Genomic DNA, 9,179 nt, shown 5'->3' with positions numbered 1-9,179 from the left:
GTCTAAATGTATGCAAACGAAAGTGTGAAATAGTCAATAGCACAGTTCTTCCTATAAGACAGAGGATCTTGATGTGCTTAATTCTAACTCGTACGCTAGTTAATTGAAATTTGCTAAAATGCACACTTTATTCTTTTCCCGACCTCGAGTTTGGCTAAGCGTTAAGAATTAAAATAGGTCGACGATGTTGACAGCGTTATTATGAAGCCTTCAAAGGACAAAATGTAAAACAGGAAAGGTAATTTGCAATTTTGCGAACACGAAAATTTTCTGCTTGTCATTATCAGTGTCCCAAGGCTCTTGATATCGTGGTAGACAAATTAATTATAGAACAGTTCTCGTTTCCTCAACCAGAATAATTACCTATCGTGAGAAAACGGTGATTTAATTTTTGGAAGTCTTGAGATGAATCACGGTAAATCTGAGAAGAAACCCAAAAGGAAATGCTTGTCTGACCTAGTGTCCCCACACTTGCTTGTGTGCGTTGTGTTAGCTGCGACGTGCGCTGCTTTGGTGGTTGTCATCCTTCAGATGGATCGACGTATTTCTGCGTTCAACCACACTTTGGAGGAACTGCGTCGAGAAGGCAAACAAACCTCTACTGCTAACATCTCTGCAACGGTGTCTTCTGCATTGGACACTAGAGCAAAGAGGGCAATTTCAAACACAACTCCCGGTCAGAAATCAGACATTGAAAAGCGATTGAAGGCTGTGGAAGAAAGGCGAGTTAAACGAAATCAGATTATAATCATAAGTTTAAAAACGCTCCCTAATCTCTGTATGATATCTCAGTCAGTTTCTGTTATTAAAGAATAGCTCGGACAATCGGAGGATGAGTTCTTAATGGTATGGCTATTTTGCTGTTGTTAGACGTGCGCGTGAAGGGTCAGTGTGTCTTTTTGGCAAAATAGACTCTAGAATGAATGGATCAGTATTGTAGTGAAATAGAAGCTAGGGAAGAAAAAAAAAAACTTAAAAGCTAGTTCCCCAAAGTTTTCTGTCGAAATGATGTTAACAGTGAGCCTTTCATGACCGCTCATACTCCAATTACTAATGAAAAATTGCTCTGTGCGTATGATCGTCATAGCTTGCGATGGCAAGCTCTTGAGGTGCTACTAAGCTACTAGAATTAAAATCCTGCCAGAAATGCACGTTAATGAAAGTAAACTTTTTTTTGGCAAGGAGCTCTTGTTAGTAAAAGTCGTAACAACAAAATTTATACCAGAAAAACACTATGTATGCCCCAGGATGGACATCGGGCGTGTTGATAGTAACCGCGAAAACGTCGCCTAAAAATCAGCAAAAAAAGGCTTTTTTGTGACCAATTTGAAACTTTGTAACAGTTTTGTAGAAGTTCTACCTTTCAGTTTAGAATGGAGCAACTGCGACACGAAGTTTTATAAAGACGCAAAACAGAACTTCACATAAAACGCAAAAACAATAACCGCTAAAAAAACGAAATTCGAAAAACCGCAGAGATCAAAAGTAAAACCGGAAGTGATTAAAAACCACAAAACCGCAAACCCAGCAACTCAGTTAAAGTTAGGGTATATTTCTTTCTTCTTTACTTTCAGGCTCGGAGCGCTAATAAACAAGTCGGATTTTTTTGCCAGCAAATTGATGGTTCAAAAGCGCTATTCCTACATAGCTCGAGGTATTGTAATTCACATGTAACGTAAAAAATCGGGATTCTTTCTAGTCTTTTCTTTGAGGGCCTTAATGCGTAAAATGGTAACTGGGATATGATAATTTCCTTGAGACTTGATTCAATACTATCTTGCGTTAGTTATTCCATCCATGTAAATAACTTCACTTCAAATTTTGATTCATTACAGGGCGGGACGGCCGCGATGGAAAGGATGGTCCCACAGGTCCACCAGGATTACCAGGCAACCCCGGATTGCCTGGTGTTGGGTCTCCTGGGAAAGCTGGGTCTCCTGGGAAAGCTGGGCCTCCTGGTAAGGACGGTTCACCTGGCAAATCTGGGGCAAAAGGTACTCAACTTTGATAATTTTTCGTTCTTTAACAGCGAGAAAGTGAACATAAACTGATTTGGTACTTTTTCTGGAAGAATCCTTCAACCGTGTATTTCTGACCTCTCACAGGAGATGCAGGTAAGCCGGGCGTTAACAGAACGTTTTCAGGCCCTCCTGGTCCCAAAGGAGAGAGTGGTAAATAATTTAACTTTGGATTTCCTTTCATTACAGGACGAGACGGCCGCGATGGATTACCTGGAAAACCAGGAATACCAGGAAACCCCGGAGTACCTGGTGTTGGGTCCCCTGGGAAAGCTGGGCCTCCTGGTAAGGAAGGTCCACCTGGCAAATCTGGGGCAAAAGGTATTCTACTCTAATTAACTTTGATTCTTTAACAGCGAGAAAATGAGCAAAAAAGTGTCTATCGAGATCGAGCTATTAGCCGTACTTGACATTTTCCAAAAAAATTTCAACGTTGCACTTCTTACCACTCAAAGGAGATGCTGGTAAGCCGGGCGTTAACAGACCTTTTCCAGGCCCTCCCGGTCCCAAAGGAGAGAGAGGTTCTGCTGGAAGTCCTGGCTTGAAAGGGCCTCAAGGAACCAAAGGCGAAAAGGGAAAGGAAGGAGCTGGGAAGTCTGGAGTGAAATATGTTCGCTGGGGAAGGACCACCTGTCCAGGAGGTGCTGAGGTAGTTTACAAAGGTTCGTCAACACAGACACTTTATGTAAATCAACAGTGTATTCTCTACAGCACAGAGTTTTAGGTACTGGTTTAATAAAGCAACGCTAAGTTATTTCCCTTTTTTTCCCTTAAAGTTAGTGACAGAGACCATTACTGTGACATTTTAAGTTTGCAGAAACAGTGTTCCACTGGATAATATAATGTCTATAATTTGTTGCTTTCTAGTCTTTTTACAAAAGGGGCAAATCTTCCCCTCGTTCACTCCAAATGCCCGATAAGTTTGTGACATCTTGAACATTTATTTATTTATTGATCGAAAATTGAAGAGAAGTTTCAATAATAATTAGGTTTTATCTGATAGAGGTTCATTACTATGACAGTTCGAGTGCAGTAAATGCAGTCAATAATTTGTTTTGGACAACTTGGACCCACATGTGATATGCAGTTTGTTATGACGATATTTTGTTCTTCGGTGCTGACAGTCACCAAGACTAAGGGGAAATTTGTGGCGAGGTCATTTGAGAGTGGAGTGATGTTCCCCTATAAGCCTGTTAAAGTATGTAGTTTATCATCCTCAGGTTTGATGGGAGGTAACGCTCACCATCACCAAGGTGGTGGTCACTGCAAACAGATGAGAAGAGTTTTAGCAATTACCTTTTATCTCAGAGATTTATTAACGTTACAGTTCGAGTGCAGTAAATCCAGTTTGTTTTAACAATACTTTCCTCTATCGTACTGTCAGTTACTAAGTAAAGGAAATTTGTTGTGCGTTCACTTTATAGGAGAGTAATGTACCTTTGTAAACTTGTAGTTTGTCATCCTCAGGTTTAATGGGAGGTGAGCGGTACAATCACCAAGGTGGTGGAGTAAACTATCTTTGTCTTCCACACAATCCAAAGTACGACAGGTATAACGATGGCAATCAGTACTCAGGATATGTGTACGGTGCTGAATATGAGGTCAATACCTACAGTGGGTATCCTTTCAGACGAAATCTTCATAATCACGAGACGCCTTGTGTTGTCTGCTTTGTCAAGTCACGTGGTACAATGCTGATGATGCCCGCACGGAATGACTGTCCTTCTGGATGGACCGAAGAGTACCATGGGTACCTGATGACGTCATATTACAGCCACCCGAACCAAAAAGACTTCGTCTGCGTTGACAAAGACCCAGAGTATGTTCCGGGGACTAGTGGGAACAAGGATGGTGGCTTGCTATACTTCGTGGAAGGGGGTTGTGGCTCACTTCCCTGCCCTCCATATGTTCTGCATCGAGAGCTGACATGTGCTGTTTGCACCAAGTAATAAAACTTCTCTCGTCAATCTCAGAGAATCAGCTTGTAATCATGGCTTAAAAATAAAACTGGAGAAGAAAATGAAAATCGATCTCGAGTCAGTTTGTATGACTGCTATAAAAGCTGTTTAGCCTGCCTGGCATGCGTCAGTTAGTTTTTTTTGGTGAGTTTTATAGAGGACTCCACCCCTCCTTTTCTCCCCTCGTGCGCGCATGCGTCCTCGATATTTATCCATTTACCCAAAAACTCTGGCTCCTGCAGGGCAGGCTGAAAGCTGTCATGATCTGAAAGGTTTGAAGGTGCTTTTTCAAAATGTATCTCAAAAGTAGGAATGAAATTTAGGCTTTGCAAAAGCCGCGAGAGTTCGATCAGTTATTTATTATTTTCTCGATCTAGACTATTTGAGTACTCGCCCAGCCCCTGGGCAATGATCACAATAGAGATATTACCCTATACATAGTTTTTTTCTCACACGGGACTACGAAACAAGTATCTTTACTGGACATGCTTCTTGCAACATAACAAAAACAGAACAAGAAGAAAAGAGTTGTTTACATAAAGTACACCGTGGAGGAAATGAGAAGAGAGACTGAGAGGAGAGGAGGGCTGGTGAATCTTTGCTACTGTTCTTGTTTCCAGGCGATTCAAAGGGCGAAGATAGGTCTGACGGAGGCCACTCAGCTGTTGTCTCAGGAATGTGTTTTGTACATGCATTTAAGTATAATTTTAAGTCTCCGGTTATCCTGTCACAAACCTTGTTCTTCATTTAAGAATTTCCTGAAGCGATAACGCGTTTAAAAGAGAAGGAAGACTGAAATCCGTATTCTGGCCAAAGCATAGAACTTAGTTCATTTAAGGTGGCTCGACTGCATTTTTCAGGGGCAGTATGTACCTCCCAAGTTTGAGGATTTTACGTCACCATTAACAAAAATGGAGGAAAATGATCACTGCAGCTGTTAGGGAGACAAAGACAGTAACATTTTTCAGGGTCAATGTTATGCAATTGACCCTCCATGTGCGACCACCTCTCGCAAGCGACCACCTCCCATAAGCGACTGCCAATCCAAAACACCAAAATTTTCCCAGTCAAAGCGTTACAGTTGGAACCTCTAGTGAACGACCACCTCCTGTAAGTGACCGCGACCGCTTTTTGGGCCTGATGGTTACTGACTTTCCATTGTTTTTAAACTCTTGTTAGCGACCACTTGACACATTCTCTAGATCTGATCTACCTCTTTGTTCGCTGCGTGCACTTTGCTGCTAAGACTAAACGAAGAACTTTAGTGACAACATGGAACTACACAAGGCGTAACTTAGATATTGCATGCAATATGGACCTCTTCTCTTGGCCTTCCCCGATTGTGCTCGTAAAATGCTAGAAAGTTGGTCACTGGAATGCCAAAAAGTTGCTACCTAAATTTCAAAAGTTGCCACCTAAATTTTTTGATATTTTTATATTAACGTTAATTAAAAGCTTTATTTTTCGTCCTTCACAATAATTACTAACATCGGTCAAGAAAAAAAAAACAACTTAAAAAAATAAAAATAAATTTAAAATAAATTTAAAAATAAAAAAAATTAAAAAAATTGAAATTTTCTATGAAATCTTTGACTTTTTCGTGCTTGATATGTGCTTGAAACCTGTATTTTGCTCAAAATTTGCTCGAGGTTGCTAGAACCGCAAAAAGTTGCTCAAAAGTTGCCGAGCACAATAGGGAAAGGCCTACTGAGTCTTCTCGGAAGAGACCCCCTGTGGTTCGATTCTTGTAAGCGACCACTCAGTCTTTGTATTTCGGGTGGTCGCTCACGGGAGGTTCCTACTGTATTGACATAGGAGTCATTTCTTTCTCCTAGTTTCTGACTAAATGACTTATAGCAGTTATGCCGAATACAATGTTATGAAGCCTTTAATTGACAAATTCAAAACTGGAAAGGTGATTTTGCAATTTTGCGAACACGAAAATTTTCTGCTGCCGTTTATCAGTGTCCCAAGGCCCTTGACTATGTAGTAGATAAATTATTCTCTCTTGTTATAAATCAGTTCTCATTCCTAAACCATGAATGGAGACAATCTGCTTCATTTTTATTACAATTTTTACTCTTCAGTTGGGATTGTAAAAATTCCTCATGACGTAGTTTCCTGTCTTCCTGGCAACTGTAGTATGTAGCGCCTCTTAATGGAACACGCAACAGACGCAGAACAGTTAGCCAAAAAAGTCTCGTATTTTCGGAAAATAGGGCAGGTGATAGCTTAGTGTATTGGCTGGGGAAGTTGGACTTTGAAAGTTAAAAATCAGTAGAAAGTGCAAGTTATTCTGAGTTCTGAGTTGGTGGCGATTTTACTAACAATTGATAACTCGAGGGTCAACATGCCTCAAGAGCCTATGAGCATCAGATTTTTTAAAACTGTACAAATTTACTAAAAATTGGGATAGTTAAGAAAGGATAACAAAAAAGCCACATCGTGAAATCTAAAACACAAGGACCTGACGACTGCGGTAACGCAATTTCTCAATAATACTTTGATCCTGTTTTGTTGTTAGTGGTGATGGAAACATACAGAACAACACAATTAGCCAATAAGGCTACTTTACAGGAAAGTCACTTAAAAACGACATTTCATTTTTGATCTAAAATCTAGGTACCTGTTGTTGACAGCAAGAGAACTAACAGTGAGACTAGCACATTAAATTGACAAACACATTCTGTGACAATTATGTGTACTGGTAGTCTGCGTAGTAGCAGGCGTCGAAAGGGGTAGGGGATTGGGAGAAATTTAGGGAAAAGGGAGGAGAATTGGAGGGTTAATAATTAATTAATAATTAAAACTTATATAGAGCGACTTTCCATATCACATGATCAAATGCGCTGTACAATAAGTTAAAAAGAAAGACTAAAAAATGAATAAAATTTACAGGCAAGTAGAATGATTTAAAAGTGAAATTAAATGACAACAAGTGATAAATAATAAAATAAACGAAACTTTTACTCTACTACAAAGTAAAAGTTTGTTTAAAAAGATATGGGTTTCAATGGGATTATTAGCGCCAGCCGTCAAACGGCCTAAAAGTTAACCTTCAATCGTCCAAAAAAGTTATATTTTACCGTCAACCGATCTTTAAGGTCTGTAGCTTTGGACTCCTGAAGCATCTCTGAGCTGGCCAGTTTGGCATGTCTGAAAAACACACTCTCTAGACATTACAAGACTTTACAACTTTCTTATATTTGAAAAAATTCCCATGTTGTCAAAAATACAATCTGTAGACTTTACAAGGCTTTACAGTTTGTTTATAGATGAAAATATTTCCAAATCGTAAAAGCGACAGGCCAAGAAAACCCCCAAGACCCAAAAGTTACTATTGATTTATACAGAAATAAATACAATGAAACTTCGATATAACGAACCTCTGTATAACGAAGTCCTCCGTATAACGAACGATTTTCTTTACCCCTGTAATAGTAATTAATAATTATTCCTCGAGCCCCAATGGGATCTGAGTCAATAGCCGATGAGGCCGAAGCCATGAGGGCGAGAGGAATAATTGTTTTAGTAAAATCCAACTAGTTGGTAAAAAATATCGAAAATAAAAAAATTTTAGCTAGTTAAAACTAGACTTTAATCCATTTTTGCCCTCCAAAAAGCCCGCGCTTTTCGCTACTAGTGGGCTATAAGATATAGCCTAGTAGTAGCTCAACCAATCAGAACGCAGCATTGATCACCACTAGTTGGATTTTACTAATGGAAAATAACCTCGATATAACGAAACCCCGTTTTATAGCGATCAAATTTTGCCAGTCCCCAGGCCCTTCGTTATATCGAGGTTTCACTGTATATACTTAAATTCTGGGACTAAATTTCTACTTAATAACCGTCAAAAGCTCTAAAATTTATCCGTCAACCGTCGAAGCTACCACCCAGTTGAGACCCTCGAATTGGGGAGAAAGAGTGAGGCTCCCTTTCCTTTTGCCTTTCGCACTTTTCCCCTTCCGGTCCTCCCCCTCCCCCCCCCTCTGTCTTTAACTGCCTTAACATGGTCTTACATGGTCTAAACAGCTTAAGTACATAAAACTGGATTCTCATAAGTTATAACAGATCTTTTCGCAAACAATGCATTCTGTAATTACATGTACCACAAAATACCTGCAGTCAAAAGTCGATCCTTAATACAAAAACCAAAGGGGCGGATCAAACTAGCTGACCACATTGCGTAACAAAGGTAACTGATTTTAGAAATAGCTTTAGGGACTGTTTGAAGAATGGTATAAGATATCTTGTCCCAGATCCATAACTTCCTAAAGGTGATAAGGCATCGGGGAGAGACGGAAAACTGAAATGGGATATCCTCTAAAAGCAAGAAACCTAGTTGCGTTCGAGTGAACACACTCGTTTAAGCTTAAATTAAACATGAACAGATCGGCAAAGTCGCCCACGCGCCTTAGATCCAAGAACCACGAACAAACTCCGTTTGAAGATCTCTCTTATATCAGTTGGCAGTGTTAAAGTACTGTGCCAAATGAAACTACATTGTAACAAGTTACAACTACTAACTGCTTCCATACCTTCATAGTGTGCTTGCAGGATTTGATGGCTACTTACGGCGAAGTAATGTGCGAATAATTTCTGGGTCGTTTAATTTTATCCTGGTAGTCATTTATATATAGAGAACGAAGAAGGCAACCTTCATTAAAAAAAATCGTATTTAATTAATGACTACTATTTACATTTCTGATGATCTTATTTGTATTGTAGCAGTCACTTTGGCGATGGTAAGGATGGTCCTACAGGTCCACCAGGATTACCTGGAAAACCAGGAATACCAGGCAACCCCGGATTGCCTGGTGTTGAGTCTCCTGGGAAAGCTGGGCCTCCTGGTAAGGACGGTCCGCGGGGCAAATCTGGGGCAAAAGTTACTCAGCTTTGATTAATTTTACTCAAACAGCTAGAAAATAGGCACAAATTGAAATGTGATCTTCACAGTGTCTATCAAGATTAAGCTAAATATTTGGTACTTTTCCTGGAAGAACATCTACCTTATCCTAGAAAATTAACAATGCACGTGGACAACGCTAAAAAAATTCACGTTACCTTAAATTGACAAGAATTTTTCAAAAGTGAGGTATGAAAAATATGTTGTAAAATAGCGTGCATTGAATTTACATCGACGTTAATTAAGATACATTTAATTAACGCGAATTTTTTAAAATCGCGTTAATAAAGTGCA

General features: G+C 39.7%; 2 protein-coding genes across 2 annotated transcripts in view; both read left to right on the top strand.

Moving 5' to 3' along the window:
* The first annotated feature begins 367 nt into the window (after positions 1–367).
* On the top strand, positions 368–4,046 carry LOC140926877 (uncharacterized). The gene is made up of 6 exons (XM_073376558.1): positions 368–722; positions 1,575–1,654; positions 1,836–1,994; positions 2,208–2,339; positions 2,474–2,680; positions 3,486–4,046. The coding sequence occupies exons 1-6, from the start codon at positions 406–408 to the stop codon at positions 3,965–3,967; spliced, it is 1,377 nt and encodes a 458-aa protein (XP_073232659.1). The 5' UTR covers positions 368–405; the 3' UTR covers positions 3,968–4,046.
* Positions 4,047–8,362: 4,316 nt separating this feature from the next.
* Positions 8,363–9,179, top strand: part of LOC140926081 (uncharacterized) — a 2,319-nt gene continuing 1,502 nt past the window's right edge. The window contains exons 1-2 of the mRNA XM_073375879.1: positions 8,363–8,421; positions 8,708–8,829. Of these exons, the coding sequence (XP_073231980.1) occupies positions 8,363–8,421; positions 8,708–8,829 (181 nt within the window). The remainder of the gene's footprint in view (positions 8,422–8,707; positions 8,830–9,179) is intronic.

This window comes from Porites lutea, chromosome 2 (genome assembly GCF_958299795.1).
Source record: "Porites lutea chromosome 2, jaPorLute2.1, whole genome shotgun sequence".
Lineage (NCBI taxonomy): Eukaryota > Metazoa > Cnidaria > Anthozoa > Scleractinia > Poritidae > Porites > Porites lutea.
Note: the sequence above shows the minus strand (reverse complement) of the source record. Positions and strands in the feature narration are given on the sequence as shown.

Excerpts from the sequence above, each read along its gene's own strand:
- LOC140926877 (XM_073376558.1), top strand. The coding sequence starts at position 406 with ATGAATCACGGTAAATCTGAGAAGAAACCCAAAAGGAAATGCTTGTCT. Across the intron at positions 723-1,574 it reads TTGAAGGCTGTGGAAGAAAG|GCTCGGAGCGCTAATAAACA; the intron begins GCGAGTTAAACG and ends CTTTACTTTCAG. Across the intron at positions 2,681-3,485 it reads TGCTGAGGTAGTTTACAAAG|GTTTAATGGGAGGTGAGCGG; the intron begins GTTCGTCAACAC and ends TGTCATCCTCAG.